The sequence below is a fragment of the Balaenoptera musculus genome, chromosome 12 (assembly GCF_009873245.2).
Source record: "Balaenoptera musculus isolate JJ_BM4_2016_0621 chromosome 12, mBalMus1.pri.v3, whole genome shotgun sequence".
In the NCBI taxonomy this organism is placed as follows: domain Eukaryota; kingdom Metazoa; phylum Chordata; class Mammalia; order Artiodactyla; family Balaenopteridae; genus Balaenoptera; species Balaenoptera musculus.
The window spans coordinates 71437236-71454644 of record NC_045796.1 but is presented as its reverse complement, the minus strand read 5'-3'; the positions used below and the strand labels follow the sequence as shown (position 1 = coordinate 71454644).

Here is a 17409-nt window from a genome sequence, read left to right as displayed (position 1 = left end):
CAAAGGTTGTAGCACTTAAGAGAACTCTGAACAGTCTAGTCAGAGCAAACCAGTAGAGAAGAGGTATTTCTTTCCAGAATTCTAGCACCCTACCTTCACTCTCCATTCTACTCTCTTCCCACACCTGGTAGCCAACTCTCTTCTAAGTGAATTCTTTTCCTCTCCCACTAAGTCCCTTGGCAATTATCCCTTTTTCTGTTCCTGTCCTAAAATGGCTTTCTGTCACCCCTAATAAGACTGTTAAGAATCTTAGGAAGACTTCTTAATGCTCTGTTGAAAACAAAAATGTCTTCCAGGCCTAAAACAATGAAACTGTAAAAACAGATGATAAGTGTTGGTTCTTGCCTTTTGGGGACAAGGCTATCTCCTTACAAACCTGGAAGAAAAACAGAGAAGCATGTGTGAGGGAAACACCCACTCCACTGCTTGGAATCTGAGGTACAGGGCAGCATTTTCCATGGTTATTACAACTGTAATTTTGTTAACAGACTTGGCTTTTGAAAAGAAATGGTAAAATGAATCATAAAATGATAGAAAATTTAACAAGCTGACTAAAAGCCAAGAAATGGGACATTCTTAAATAAAAATCAATCTATGAAACAAAATAGAAAAAAAATTCTTAGCAACATAAAAATATCAATAAAAGACAAAGGACAAAGTTTTATATTTTATTACTGCTACCATTTAAATGGTGTTTATATCAAAAAAAGTAAATGAAAAATCTCTAGGGCAATATTTCTCTAAGAATTTTCAGGGATTCCTTTAATATTATTTAAAAGTATATAACCAAAATTTTATAAAAAGGAAAACCAAGTGCTTTCTCATTTTCAAACAGATGTTCCCTCTACAAAGAAGATGGGGAATAAAACAGGCAGAGGATAAAAGGCAAAGAGATGTCCCCCTATTTCCTTGAGAAATACTATAATTTAACTCATTATTAGCTTTTCCTATGTGGGGATAACTGCCAATATACCAATGGGCATATTACGTTCCAGAAGTTTATTTGTGAATCAGTTCTGAACTTGGACAGAAATGCATTTTCAGACTGACCCAACCTTACATAGAAGACTTTGGTTCCCAGGCCAGTATACATATGCCAATTTAACCTATAATTTATCTGATAGTATTAGAACACTGTATAGTATTTACTGCACTTACTGTGTGCTGGGCACTGTCCCAAGTGCTTCATATATATCACTTATTAATCCTCACAACACCCATATACAAGCTAGATACTATTATCCCCATTTCACATGTGAGGAAATTAAATCAAAATAAAATTAAGCAATTTACGCAAGGTCACATAGCAAGGAGGCACTGCTACCAAATGATCACATCAAGTGGATCCTTTTTCTAAAAAAATAAAAATCTTCCAGGTCTCAATTTTGGATCACATACCACTTTAGCCCTGGCAGTGAGACTGGCAATTTCCCTTTCCCATACACTTCCTAAACAAGGCAAAGGAGATTTCCCCGAGGTCCCACAGTTTAGAACTAGCACAGCACCCCCAAATCCTAAGTGGGACTATCTTGGTCTGGGTTAACACCCTAGCCACCTCCTGTCTTTTCTCTTCAGAGTACTAACGATTAGTTTGCCCTCTTACCCTACTTTCCATCATTACTATCTTTGCTGCCAATCAAGAATTTCCAAGACAACCCTCAGAATGGGAGAAAATATTTGCAAATGAAGCAACTGACAAGGGATTAATCTCCAAAATATACAAACAGCTCATGCAGCTCAATATCAAAAAAATAAATAACCCAATCAAAAAATGGGCAGAAGATCTAAATAGACATTTCTCCAAAGAAGACATACAGATGGGGCTTCCCTGGTGGCGCTGTGGTTGAGAGTCTGCCTGCCAATGCAGGAGACACGGGTTCGGGCCCTGGTCTGGGAAGATCCCACATGCCACGGAGCAACTAAGAGCCCGTGAGCCACTATTACTGATAAATAAATTAAAAAAAAAAAAAAAAAAAAAAATGGGCAGAAGATCTAAATAGACATTTCTCCAAAGAAGACATACAGATGGGGCTTCCCTGGTGGCGCTGTGGTTGAGAGTCTGCCTGCCAATGCAGGGGACGTGGGTTCGAGCCCTGGTCTGGGAAGATCCCACATGCCACGGAGCAGCTGTGCCCGTGAGCCACAACTACTGAGCCTGTGCATCTGGAGCCTGTGCTCTGCAACAAGAGAGGCCGCGACAGTGAGAGGCCCACACAGAGCGATGAAGAGTGGTCCCCGGCTTGCTGCAACTAGAGAAAGCCCTCGCACAGAAACGAAGACCCAACACCACAAAAAATAAATAAATAAATAAATAGATTTTTTTGTTTTAAAAAAAGAAGACATACAGATGGCCAAAAAGCAAATAAAAAGATGCTCAACATCACTAACTATTAGAGAAATGTAAATCAAAACTACAATGAGGTATCACCTCACACCAGTGAGAATGGCCATCATCAAAAAATCTACAGGGTTTCCCTGGTGGCGCAGTGGTTAAGAATCTGCCTGCCAATGCAGGGGACACGAGTTCGAGCCCTGGTCTGGGAAGATCCCACATGCCGCGGAGCGACTAAGCCCGTGAGCCACAACTACTGAGCCTGTGCGTCTGGAGCCTGTGCTCCACAACGGGAGAGGCCCGTGCACCACGATGAAGACTGGCCCCCGCTCTCCGCAAATGGGGAAAGCCCTCGCACAGAAACGAAGACCCAACACAGACAAAAATAAATATAAATAAATAAATTAATTAAAAAAAAAAAAAATCTACAAACAAGACTTCCCTGGTGGCCCAGTGGCTAAGAATCTGCCTGCCAATGCAGGGGACACAGGTTCGATCCCTGGTCCAGGAAGATCCCACATGCCATGGAGCAACTAAGCCCGTGTGCCGCAACTACTGAGCCTGTGCTCTAGAGACCGCGAGCCACAACTACTGAAGCCCGCATGCCTAGAGCCTGTGCTCTGCAACAAAAGAAGCCACTGCAGTGAGAAACCCGCACACTGCAATGAAGAGCAGCCCCTGCTTGCTGCAACTAGAGGAAGCCCGCACACAGCAACGAAGACCCAATGCAGACAAAAATAAATTTAAAAATTAAAAATAAAAAATCTACAAACAATAAATGCTGGAGAGGGTGTGGAGAAAAGGGAACCCTCCTACGCTGTTGGTAGGAATGTAAATTGGTACAGCCACTATGGAGAACAGTATGGAGGTTCCTTAAAAAACTAAAAATAGAACTACCATATGACCCAGCAATCCCACTCTTAGGCATATACCTGGAGGAAACTATAATTCAAAAAGATACATGCACCCCAATGTTCACTGCAGCACTATTTACAATAGCCAGGACATGGAAGCAACCTAAATGTCCATCAACAGAGGAATGGATAAAGAAGATGTGGTACGTATATACAATGGAATATTACTCAGCCATAAAAAAGAAAAAAATAATGCCATTTGCAACAACATGGATGGACCCAGAGATTGTCATACTGAGTGAAGTAAGTCAGACACAGAAAGACAAATATCATATGATATCGCTTATATGTGGAATCTAAAAAAAAAAAGCATACAAATGAACTTATTTACAAAACAGAAGTAGAGTCACAGATGTAGAAAACAAACTTATGGTTAACGGGATAAGGTGGGGGATAAACTGGGAGACAGACTGACATATACACACTACTATATATAAAATAAATAACTAATAAGAACCTGCTGTATAGCACAGGGAACTCTATTCAACACCATGTAATGGCCTATATGGGAAAAGAATCTAAAAAAAAAAAAAGAGTGTGTATGTGTATATGTATAACTCATTCGCTTTGCTGTACACCTGAAACTAACACAACATTGTAAATCAACTATACTCCAATAAAAATTAAACAAAAAACTATACTTCAATAAAAAATAAGTAAATAAAGACCAATAAAGAATTTCCTTCCTCCTTGGGCCACTATAAAACAGAACAAACTTTCTCAGCTTTTTAAAGATAGCCTCCTGGATTTGCCTGGTGGCGCAGTGGTTAAGAATTCACCTGCCAATGCAGGGGACAAGGGTTCGACCCCTGGTCCAGAAGATCCCACATGCCACAGAGCAACTAAGCCCGTGTGCCATGACTACTGAGCCTGCACTTTAGAGCCCGCGAGCCACAACTACTGAAGCCCACGAGCCTAGAGCCCGTGCAGACAAAAAAAAAAAAAAAGCCTCCTATTCCTGAAGCAAAACTATAGCTTGTATTTCAAGCAATTGGGAAGAACAAAAAAGAAAAAAGTACATCTTTCCCCATAAAAATTATGTTTCGAGTTCACAATAACATGCATAAATGCTTTTGTTATATTGTTATATTTAAGTTATATTTTGTTATATTAAGTGGGCAGAGATCAGGATAGCAATCTATATATAGCCTAATTTATGGGGGTGGGAAGGGGAAAGATATTTTTAAAAAACAGAATCACAGGAATGTTAATAGAAGTAGTTATTGGGTGGCAGAATTATGGGTGGTATTTTAAATTTTTTTCTACTTTTCTATACTATTAAAAAATTGAGATGCTTAAAATCTAAAAACATAAACATTGTTTTTTTAAAAGACTCCCTCCTCTGGTCTACTGTCTCTCTTCTACCCATACTTTTAAGGAAAAATATGGGCATAAAGATAAAAAGAATGCTGTATTTGGATTATCTAAAAAGAAAAAAAATTAAATAAGTTTTTCTTCCATTAAAATTATTATGAAGAAGCAATGAATCTTTTTAACAATTTATCAGTGCAAAGGGACAAAGGTTGAAAGGAAGGGGTAAAGAGGAAAAATAGGTTTATTTACTCTTCTCTCCCCACTTCCTTCTTCTTGGTCATTACCAATCCAATCACTAATATTCATCCCTTTTATACTCAGGATACTAAATTTCTTAAGAGCAAAGTTTAGGTCTTAATCACCTTTTTATCTCCAGTGCTGAGATATTAAAAGGCAAAATGAAGATCCAGGATGTCTGTTCAATAAAGATTTTTTAAACAAGTGCAAAGTACAAATGAGACAATATCTGCCTTTATAGAACTCACTAATTGGTAGGAAAGACAATCATAAACATACTTTCAAATACATAAATTAAATCGTAATTTCAGTGAATTCCCTGGCAGTCCAGTGGTTAGGACTCGGAGCTTTCACTGCCAGGGCCCGGGTTCGATCCCTGGTGGGGGAACTAAGATCCCACAAGTCCTGCTGCGCAGCCAAAAACAAAAAAATCGTAATTTCAAACACAACGTGGTACATGTTTTAACATATGATCTAACAGAAGCAAAAAAAGGAGGGAATGTTCAGTTCTGCTTGGGGACTCAGGTAGGGGCTTATGGGAAGCAACTAGATTCTGAAAGATAAGTATGAATTTTCTAGGTAAATAAAGGGGAAAAAAAGGCATTTCAAGCAAAACAACATGTGAAAAGACAGAGAAATAAAATAGCATGGAGGGTGTAATGTGCTTATAAATCTGGGATCTTGTTAAAATGTAAATTATGATTCAGTAGGTCTAGGATGAAGCCTGAGATTCTGTATCGATAACAAGTTCCTAGCTAATGCTGATGCTGTTGATCCACAGATCACAGTTTGAATATCAAGGGGTCAGGCAGGACATCTATTAACACAACTCCGTATGCCTGGCCCATGTGGTTAGAAAGAGATAAGATCAGGATATGAAGTAAAAGCTTAATCAAAACGTGGTAAATTGTTTGACTATTAGAAGTATATCAGCTTAACAGAAACCATCTGGCCTTAGTAAGCAATAACTTAGTGCTCAGAAATTTAAAAAATTAGATTAGCACCATGAAACTATAATGACTACTGAAAGAATGGGAAACATAAACAAAATCTGAAGTGAGAAGTAAGATAAAAAAAAGGGAAAAAACAAGCATAACCAATTTTTTATGCCACTTCAAGCCTGAAATTATACATACATCAAACTGAAGAATTTTTACTTACAAAGTCATCTTCACCTTCAGCTAAGCCATAATTAGGCAACATAGCTCCCTCCATTGTGGTGCTCTTGAAGACTCCTTTAATTTTGCTACCTATTCGGCTGATTCCAAATGATTCTCCTCTCTTCTGTGTGCTCCTAAATATTAAACAAAAATGTATCAAGAACACAGTAAATTATTACATTATCACAACGGTCCAGTTTACTGTAAACAATAATAAAAATGGTTGCAAAAAAGGGTAAACTGAAGGTATAGCTGAACATAACTTTTTGGAGTTCTCAGTCATAGATTGTCTCAACATCTCGATAGCCAAAAGTGACAGAACATTTAAAGTTTAAATTTGAGGGGATGAATAAATGGGACAATACTTATTAACAAACATTTGAAATTTACCTACTATTTAACCTTAAAACATTAACTGAACTAAGAATAAAAGATGAGAGCCCCCTAGTGGTATATATTTCTTACTGCCATACATTTTTGAAATAAATTAAAAATGTGGTTAGACCAATGTTCAAAATAGACTATCCTATTCGAACTGTACTGTACTGCTAAAAAAGCACAGTGTAACAGAAAAAAACAAAACAAAACTATGACCTTCTCAGTACTTCATTTTTAGATGGAAAAACAAATTCTGAAAATTTTCTTCAACTTTATAATCATATAAATACTCAAAAGAAGAATGAAGTATAAAATACACCATATATAACTTCAAAATAATAACAAGAAAAGATAAAATGCCAAAGGGAAGGGTTAGCAATGAACATAAAGATAAAAGCAAATGTAGCCTAAGGAAGAAGCTTGCTCTGCCATATATATTAAATAATGGTTTTGTAATTTTTTTCAAAAGTGAATTTCTAAAAGCAGAAATAGCTGAAAAGCAACAACAAAAATATGCCAAAAAGCAGCAAAAATTTCTTGCAATACAGCCTACTTACTGCCCCATGTTTCAACAAATAAAAACATAACTTTTATCCAATTTAAAACTCACTATGTAATATTGCCCTTACAACAGATGTCCAAAGAAAAATGACCATTTTAAAATTCAAGGAGGTTGGTGTTGAAGGCCTAACTTAACGAATAGCTATTATTCCTATAAGAAAATGTATTTATAAAAATAATGCAACAGTTACAGAAATAAAAGTAAATTGATCAAGTGTCAAATGCACTAGGTATATTAGTGATATGTGCATTTTATACATGTAAATCAAACTTATTTTAAAACTGGAAAAACTCTAATAGTAAGTAGTAGTAGTAAAAAGGATACTTAAACTAGACTATTGTTTTATTTAAACAAGCATGCAGTTAGTGTTTTTTAAAAAATCCAGGATTGTAAATATAACTTTCTCTGAGAGAAGAAATGTTTCTGAAAACAAATATGAAAATGTTAACAAAATATTATTAAAATCTCTAGAATCTAGATAAATTATGCTAGTCTCTAAGACCTAGATAGATTATAAAACAGTTGGGCTTTTTGAAATGACATATTTTTTAAATATTTCACTTGTGATTACACCCAGAAATACTGAAATATTGCATTTCTTGCTTTAAAAAAAAGTTCTTTAAACACAAATAATTCTAAAAGAAATTTAGCAAGATCAATAACAACAACAACAAATGAGTCAATAGCCTTAAAAAGCTAAATACTGGATTTTTCACTTTATTTTTATGCTGACATTTTTATTTTCTGACGACATATATAATGCTATTTCAAAAAGGAGACCTCTAGAATAAAAGTAGAGGTTAATCTTAAAAGGATGCCCCACGGTGTTCCCTGGTGGCCTAGTGGTTAGGATTCTGGGCTTTCACTGCCCTGGCCCAGGTTCAATCCCTGGTCCAGGAACTAAGATCCCTCAAGCTGTGCGGCGTGGCCAAAAAAAAAAAGAAAAGGATATCCCAAATAGCTGATATAAAGGCAGTAATTGGAGTTAAACAGATAATTTATACAGAAAAGAATCACATGCTGTCTCAAGACTTACCGAAAATCATCCAAACTTAGGCTACTTCTGCAATAACAGATATGTGAAATTACACAAGGAAAAGAGAAAGAGAAAGCCCAGATATTAAACAAGTTTCACTTTAGAACATAAAACAAAATTTAAAACTTTAAAAGTTACACAGATGGATAGCATTCATCTTCACAAAGAAAGGAATTCTTATGAATAACTTGATAAAGGAAAGAGAAACGAACACAATGGCTATTTTGGGGGGATTGGGATCTGAATTCTAGATCATCTTAAAGAAAGTTTTTAAAAACTCAATATGTCAGAAAATAATTCTGGTTTTTTGCCCTCATTTAGGCAAACCATTTGTTTGATACAGTGGAAAATATTCAGAGACTAAGCCACCAAAAACTTGGCATAGAAAACAAACTTGTATTTTCTAATATGGAATTCATGTCTATATTAGATATAATTGTGCACGCTCCACACATTTTCAGTTTGAGTATTTTTTAAAGTTATGTCTTAAGCTAAGAAGCAAAGTTAACAAAAGACCCCTAAATATTTTTTAAGTTATGCTTTAAGTATGGAATGAAACAGAAGAGTAGGTTAACATTAACACGCATTAAAATTTTACTTTTAAAATGCAATTAAATAGAATGTAGACATAAAATATATGAATAAACATTTTACGTATTTTAAGTCATCTAACAGCAAATTAGCAATGCTACTCTAAATTTTCAATGAAAGAATGTTAAGAAAGGCTTTTACTTATTCTATTGATATATAGGTAAATCAATCAAGTATCACAGAAGCAGAGTCCTGACAAGACTGATAGCTAACGTTAGAGTCAGGTTAATATAAAGAAAAACATATTTTAAAAGACTATAAGCAGTACCCAGAATGAAAACAGCCCATATTTTCTTCCTATTAATTTTATATTCTAAAGGCAGCAAAATTAGTGCCTTAGTATGTTGAAGACAACTAGGTGTTCTCAAAGTGGCAAAGACAGCTTTCCATCTCTGAGGTTATGACCCTGACTTACATTTAGCTACTCAGCAGGCTAATAAGGTAAAAGAACCACTTCCTCTTAAGCAGTCCTATACAGGAGTTTCATTAAAATTAATAAATGGGAAAAAAACAAACTACTCTCTAAAACTGAGTTATCTGTGGATTTCAATTATGCATGCAGTCCATAGTCTCCAATAAAGCAGGTGATCAAGCAATAATAATTATGAGATTAACAAGGCAATGGTGTATATATCTTGTTAAATTTTTCTGAAAGAATGTCAGACATTTTCACATTATTATATGTAGTATAGCTCTACAATTCCTTAGTAATCTTGTCTACTTATGTAGCAAGGAAACCAGATTAATAAAGATAATGATGTTATCACAGAATGATTAGCATCAACAAGAACCGAAAAAAAGAAAAACATATATATGATTGAATATACCTACCTGTTGAATTTTGAATTGCGTGTTGGTGATTCTGCACCTCTTAAAAGTTGTCTGAAATACTTAAAAAATAATTATGATTTATTAAACCAATATTTGATATTGAAACTTGCTACTTCACCTTACTGATTTTGAGCTTAAAGGAAACATTACTTAAATCAAGTGAATACAACCACAGTCAAACAGAGTAAGGATTAAGATATTGCAAATGGAGGTATTCAAGCCACTTGACTTCTACAAGTCTGTAAATAACGTATATACAAGAAGAATGGGGGACTTCCCTGGTGGTCCAGCGGTTAAGACTCTGTGTTCCCAATGCAGGGTACCTGGGTTCGATCCCTGGTCAGGGAACTAGATCCTGCACGCTGCAACTAAAGATCCCGCATGCCGCAACTAAGACCCAGCTCAGGCATATAAATAAATAAATAAATATTTTAAAAAGAAGAAGAAGAATGAGGTTTCTGCATCACCACTACAAAGCCACTCAGGCATATGGCAAATCAGATAGACCAATTTGGTTGCAATCTTCTAGTCACATATATACAAACATGGTTTTGGTATTAAGAATTGTTTTTATAACCAGCTTCTAATCTCCATTAACTTATGTAGTGGAAAATAGTATTCATTTTCTTAATTAACCATGTTTTATTTTTCTGTTTATTTTGTTATTTGAATTACTCATGTAACGATATCAAAGCCACTAATAAATTTTGAGGAAAAATCTTCAAACAAGATTAATATTTTGACTAACCTCATCACTGTGGCAAAACATAGGAGTAAACACATTTTCCAAGAGAGAAAGTACATGTTCATATGCTTCAAAAAGACATCTCATAGTCTGAAGTTTCACAACATCTATATATGGGCCTTCAGCAACTGTTAAAAAAATTATATTGCAAAAATTGTTTATGAAAAGCACAAATACATTATATATTAGTTTAAAATTCATTACAGTAAAAAGAGCATACAAACAATACTAAGACTGTTTTGCAGAAAATCCACTGTAAGGTGCAGATCACACTAGAGAGGAATTAGAACAACCAAGCTCCAGTTCTGGCAAGTATTAGTTATGTGATTGTGAATAAGTTTCCTCATCAAAGCTTTCATCTTGTTAGTAAAATAGGATAATGCCTGCCTGTGTATCTCACACAGCTGTTGCAATAAGCAGGGAATACAAGAGAAAACTCTGAAAAGAGTAAAAGAGCTACAGAATTCATCCTCATCTTTTACTTACTTTTTTGAATCTCTTCTACAATGAAGGGATCAAATCGAATTTTGTCAATACTTTCATCCAAACAATATGTTTTATATATCTTTTGCAACTCTTCATGAAGAGATAGCATTTCATCATTTGATAACTCTGGTCGCAAAATTCTGTCATTGAATTCCTCTAGCAAATTCGGAAAGAATAAAAAAAAAAAAAGAATTATTTTCATAGAATAAAACTACTCAATGAAAACTTCATGTTCCCACTCTAATTGTAATCAATATTAACAGCAGCAAATATGAGCAATCTACTCATCATTTTAAGCTTTTTAAAAAGATTTAATTGGGAGTAAAACAACTACTGAGATGAAAGAGAAGCTCAATCAAATATTTTATATGCGAATATAAAATGCATAAATATTTCCACAGCAATACAAATTTTCTAAAATTTAGAATAATAAACACACTTGTAAAATGCTGTTTAAAGAACATATTGGATTAATTTCTTATACCAAGGGTCTTTAATATTTTGAAATCTGATTCCCTAAATAACAGTGAAAACTAAGGCTTTTTTTAGTCCCAATGTTTTTAAACAATATTTCTGTCCATCATGGAGGCTGTAGACTAGTGATGGAGCTCAGAGTCTGAACAAATTAATCTTTTTTTTCTAAAATGAGAAAGGACAGCATTAGGAAAGCCAAAATATTGACTGCCTTTTTTTTTTTTTTACTACAAGAGGTAATATGGAGCTTACCCCTTAATTCTTAATTATCCAAACTGAAACCCAGTGAGGTAAGGAAGGAGTTTTTAAAAAAAGAAAAAACTGGAACAGAACATATAAGATCTTTGGGATGACAGCAAATTCATATAATTGGAGTCTCAAAAAGAAAGGAGAGAGAAAACAAGGCAGAATACTTGAAGAGATAACAGCCAAGAATTTTCAAAAATGATGAAAAACACCAACATTCAAGTAAAATCCAAGCAGAATAAATTTTTTTAAAACCACACACTACAGTCAAATTGCTGAAACCCCAAAATAAAGAGAAAACTGCAAAACCAATCAGGGAGAAAAGGGACATACATACAGGGGAACAAACATAAGAATGGAAGCTAATTTCTCCTGAGAAACAATGGTGCTGTTCAAAAGGTAATGGAAGAATGACTTAGAATGTTGAATGAAAAAAACCCATCAACCTAAAATTTTATATTTGGTGAAAATATCCTTTTAAAATGAATATAAAATAACATCTTTTCAGACAAAAGTTAAGAGAATTTACCCCCAGCTGAATGGTACTATAAGAAATGCAAAAAAAAAAAAAAGAACTTCAGCAGAAGGAAAATGATATAGAAACCGGTTTTGGAGAAAAAAATAAAAACCACCGGAAAAGTAAATATGCCAATGACTATCAGGGCCAAAATATGTGTGTGTGCGCACGCGTGTGTGTAAGAATGTGCACAGCAGCTTTATTCAGAATAGCCCAAAAGTGGAAGCAGTCCAGATATCCATCTACAAGAAGAATGAATAAAGAAAGAGTGGTACCCTCATACAAAAGAATATTACACATAGCAATAAAAAAGAGCAAACCACTCATCTACACAACACCATGATTCAATCTTAAAAAGCATTATCCTCAGTCAATGAAGCCAGGCACAAAAGAGTACATACTATGAGATTCCATTTATATAAGGAAACTGTACAGGCAGAATTAATCTGTGGTGAGAGAAATGAGATCAGTGATCGCTTTGGCAGGAGTGGGAGCAGGGGTGGATCATTTGGGAAGGGCCCTAAGGGAACTTTCTAGGGTGATGGATATGGTCTTTATCTCAATAAAGGTGTAGGTTTGTAGGTTATACAGAGTGCAGATTTGTCAAAACTGATTCAACTGTATATTTAAGTTCTATGGGTTTCACTGTGTAAATTATACCTCAATTTTTAAAAAGTTATATTTAAAAAAGAAATTAGGTACATTAAAAAATTAGTCTGGGCTTCCCTGGTGGCGCAGTGGTTGAGAGTCTGCCTGCTAATGCAGGGGACGCGGGTTCGAGCCCTGGTCTGGGAAGATCCCACATGCCGCGGAGCGGCTGGGCCCGTGGGCCACGGCTGCTGAGCCTGCGCGTCTGGAGCCTGTGCCCCGCAACGGGAGGGGCCACGATAGTGAGAGGCCCGCGCACCGCGATGAAGAGCGGTCCCCGCACCGCAACGAGGAGTGGCCCCCGCTTGCCGCAACTGGAGAAAGCCCTCGCACGAACCGAAGACCCAGCACAGCCGAAAATAAGTAAATAAATAAAAATAAAAGTAGCTATAAAATTTAAAAAAAAAAAAAAAATTAGTCTGCTCACAGAGAGTCCATACAGTGTCTCTAAATCCAATAATGGAAGACGTTATAGAACTTCTAGCCAAAATAAAACATTTTTGTATTTGATTATTGAATCAAAATAATCCTTAATAAAAACTGTGACAAAGTGCTAATGACTGGGTCTTTAATATATTTTCATTATTCTGAATTTTTAGCAGTTATTTTTCTGCTAAGAGGATTTGGTTGAAGTCAGTTACAGATTATGTTCCAATGTGGAAAGAAGTGGACACTTGAGAGATAACTCACAGGTACTCTTATTAGAGTATCTAGCAAATGAAATTTAGTACAATAACAGATGACAGCTACAACATCTGATCTAAACAGTCAAACATATGACAAAGTTTAACAATGACTTTAGTAAAGTACACAGATAAGCCTCACCCACAGTCAGACAAATCTGCAACACGTGCACTGCTCCTTCTTGTTTCAGAAAGTTCATAAACCGAAATAAGAGATCTTGTTGCTCTCTGATTTGCTTCAATTCTAACTTCAACACCTTGATACAATATGGGAGAAAGAGTAAGTTAGAGCTATGTAAATACATGATAAAATTGTTTATATCAAAAGTAATATAAGTTATTGCTGAAAATACTTACAGATGGTTTTTTATTTCTAGGTTCTGCAAATTTCTGCAAGAATGGAACCAAAGGGGAAGGTGGTTCAGTCGCTTTTTCAGGCTTTGAAGAAAGAATTAATTAATTCAGTAACATGTCATTTGATTTTACAGATGTGAATCAAAACTCAATGCAATCTGAAGTATTTTCTAACATGTTCAATACTCACTGGACTGTCATCTATGAAGATGATAAGCAAATGATTCACAGTATCCTAATGGAAAATAATAAACAAAGATCAAAATAAATCCATTACTGCATTTTGCCCAGAATTCTCAAAGCTTTTATCATATTATGAAAGTTTCTGGAAAAATGAAGAAACAAATGGAGCAGTGGCAAAGCATCTGCACTTATGTAATACAGAGGGACTTTTTAAAAATCTACAATACAGGGTTCTTTGGACTTCCCTGGTGGTCCAGTGGTAAAGAATCCACCTTCCGATGCAGGGGACACAGGTTCAATCCCTGGTCCGGGAAGATCCCACATGCCACAGGGCAACTAAGTCCATGTACCACAACTACTGAGCTCGACCACCTCAACTAGAGAGCCTGCATACCGCAAACTACAGAGCCCACACGCCCTGGAGCCTGCGCGCCACAACTAGAGAGAGAAAACCCACATGCCACAACCAGAGAGAAGCCCACGCACCGCAATGAAGAGCCCACGCAGCCACACGCCTCAACAAAGATCCCGCGTGCCGCAACTAAGACCCGATGCAGCCAAAAATAAATTAAATAAATAATAAATAAATCTTTTTAAAAAAAATCTACGATACAGGGTTCTCAACTTTTGTGAAAATGGGAAAAGAAAATTTATTCTGACTTTGGCATTCAAAACATTTATCAATTATCCCTATTTCTTCAAAATCTTACTGGATCAAAAGTAAAAGCAACCCAAGTATCCATCAATAGATGAATGAATAAGCAAAATGTAACATATACTTAAAATGAAATATTACTCAGCCTTGAAAAGGAAGGCAATTCTGATATATGCTACAATGCAGATGAACACTGAGGATATTATGCTAAGTAAAATAAGCCAAATACTGCAAATACTGCATCATTCTACTAATATGTGGTAACTAGAGTAGTCAAATTCATTGAGACAGAAAGTACAGTCAGGAAGTAGAGTTGCCAGGGGCCAGGAGGAATAGAGAATTACTGTTTACATGGGTACAGAGTTTCAGTTTTACGAGATAAAAAGAGTTCTGGAGATAGGTAATGGTGGTGGTTGCTCAACAACATAAATGTATTTAATACCACTGAACTGTACATAGAAAAACATTTAAGATGGTAAATTTTATGTTTTATGTATCTGATCACAATGAAAGAAAAAAAATGTTTTTTACGTCTTACTGGATCAGCTAGGAAATCCAAAGAAGGGAGGAACACTGAACCAGAGAGAATCTCTCTTAAAAGTAAGGTCAGGGATCTGGAAAAAGGAACAACATTGTACATATTTAGTGATTTACATCAGGTCTTACCTGGGAATCTTGTTATTATGCGGACTATCATCAGTAGGTCTGGGGTATGCGCTGAGACTCTGCCATCTCTAACAAGCCCCCAAGTAACGCTCATGCTACTGGTTCACAGACCACACCCAGAGCCCTTACCTAGCTAAAAGAGAATACTATTTAAGAGGAAAAAAGCATTTCCTCTGCAGGAGGAACCTGAGTGAGCATTAGAAAAACACCACCTCAAATATTAAAATTTTACATATAATAAATTAATACATAAAACCTAATACTTGTAATAGCATAATTTTTATAATTAATTTAAATTAATATTATAAAACAATTTGTTTAAAGTAAAAATATTTTAATTAAAATATTTTTTTAATTTAATTAAAAATGTTAAATACAATAAAGTAATATTTAAAGTACATCACTAAAAATAAGCCATGGTTGTATGTATTTTACAGCACAGGGAAATACAGCCATCATTTTGTAATAACTCTAAATGGAGTATAATCTATAAAAATATTGAATTACTATGTTGTACACCTGAAACTAATTTAACATTATAAATTATACTTCCATTTAAATAAATAAATAAATAAATAAAAATAAGCCATGGTCTTTTTCCTCTAAGGATTATTAGGATAAGAGTAAAGAGGTAACTTTATGGAATAATCTAAACATGCTCTTGCAGAAATAAGGGAGGCTGGACTAAATGACCTCTAACTATACTTCCCAGGTGGATACCTTAAAACCCAAACTTGTCTGTATAATTTGTTCAAAGTGTTTCTGCCAGTGAATCATAATATGCATGTCTTTTAAAAGGAACACCAAGGAAGTAATAAAGTATAATGATCTCAAGTAAGAAAATTAATTTTTTACATTTGTCTTTGATTTCCTAAGATCAATTTCCAAGAAAAAATTCTTAGCAACACAACACATCATGAATGCTTAGTACCTAAAATGGCATTTTAAGACCTGATAAATTATATTTCTTAAATGAAAAATTATTCATATCATAGCCTAACCTCAAGTTTTAGTATATTCCTATTATGATCAAGAACAGCAATATACATACGGTATGGTATGCTATGACATTTTCCAGTCTATTTATACCTGCAGTCTGTTGCTTTCGGAGGCAAAATATAAGGAAAAAGTAGTTCAGTAAGTTTCCTTAAATAATGTAATTCATCTCTTCGACTCCTCAAAGCCACATGAAGCTCTGGACCATATTCTTCTAAAGCAGCTTGCTGTAAAAACTCTGTATTTTCTACTATAAATAGAGATAAAAAATAAATATTGGAAGAAGTTAACAATGTTAAATAACTTCAGCCATTTCCACTAACAAACAGAAATTAATTTAACACAGCCATTCCTTTCTTAGCCTTCCTTTCTTTCCAATATGTATTCTACTGGGAAATTTTTCACAAAAAGGATATAAAGAAAGTAAGTTTTCTCTTTGTGGGAAGTTTTTTAATTATTCAAAATTAACTGATAAAAAAGCCCTTTCACCCTTGGTAAACAAAACTTTAAACTCAGGTCATTACAAAGTATATTAAAGAAAAGCAAATTGTTTAAAGTGGAAAAAACTATAGAAAACATCTTCTAGCACACACAAAGCTTTTGTTATCAAACGTTACAGCCTGTTCATCCCCTGCAAATATTAAAAAAATCCCTCTTAAAGTTCAAATCAAAATCATTCAGGTAACCCTTTGAAGAAATTAGAGTATAGAAACTGGCGTCCTTGGTTCAGTTCTGCATCTTCTGCCCACAGTATAGGACACAAAAGGTACAGAACTGTATATGGTGGAAGTCCATGAAGTTAGATTACTTAATAAACGTTAACTGATGATAAAAGTTACACTAACAAAAAGTTTTCTTAAAAGGCCAAACACTAAACTAATACTTTAAAAAGGAGCAGGAGAAAAACAAGTCATGCTTTCCCCTATTTGCATTCTGAGCCAAGTTTTAAAATCATGGAGTCTGTGAAGGGAATCTTAACCCTAATTCAAATGGCATTTATTTTTTACAATTTATTTCTATTTTCATTGAGAGAATGCAAGCACATTTACCAAAGAAAAGCCAAAACATACATTCTAATGGTGTGAGAACTAAGAAAGTAAATAAAGGCTACCTGTGCCAGAGGTACAAAAGAAGGACTAGCAAACAAGGACATAGTTTTTATTAAGAATGTATTTTATTTTATCATTATACAATTGTTTACCATGCATTTTGCCCCAAGAATTTGGGGTACAGGTCTTTTAAAACTTTATATCATGCGCAGGGATTTAAAATAAGAAGACTAAGCTATGCTAAATCCCAGTTCTACTTCTTTATTAACTGATGATCTTTTTTTTTTTTTTTTTTTTTTTTTAATTTATTTATTTATTTATTTATTTTTGGCTGTGTTGGGTCTTCGTTTCT

At 34.8% G+C, this 17409-nt stretch overlaps 1 protein-coding gene across 6 annotated transcripts in view; it reads right to left on the bottom strand.

Moving 5' to 3' along the window:
- Positions 1-17409, bottom strand: part of SNX14 (sorting nexin 14) — a 65428-nt gene that overhangs the window by 25855 nt on the left and 22164 nt on the right. For 2 of the 6 annotated variants that reach the window (XM_036871490.1, XM_036871491.1), the window contains exons 8-17: positions 16102-16258; positions 14885-14960; positions 13699-13743; positions 13512-13592; positions 13297-13411; positions 10587-10742; positions 10104-10228; positions 9356-9414; positions 7934-7960; positions 5959-6091 (exon numbers count right to left, since the gene is read on the bottom strand). In XM_036871490.1, the coding sequence (XP_036727385.1) occupies positions 5959-6091; positions 7934-7960; positions 9356-9414; positions 10104-10228; positions 10587-10742; positions 13297-13411; positions 13512-13592; positions 13699-13743; positions 14885-14960; positions 16102-16258 (974 nt within the window). Of the gene's footprint in view, positions 1-5958; positions 6092-7933; positions 7961-9355; positions 9415-10103; positions 10229-10586; positions 10743-13296; positions 13412-13511; positions 13593-13698; positions 13744-14884; positions 14961-15012; positions 15113-16101; positions 16259-17409 lie in introns of those variants that run through there. The other 4 variants (XM_036871493.1, XM_036871495.1, XM_036871492.1 and 1 more) reach the window with 3 other exon arrangements.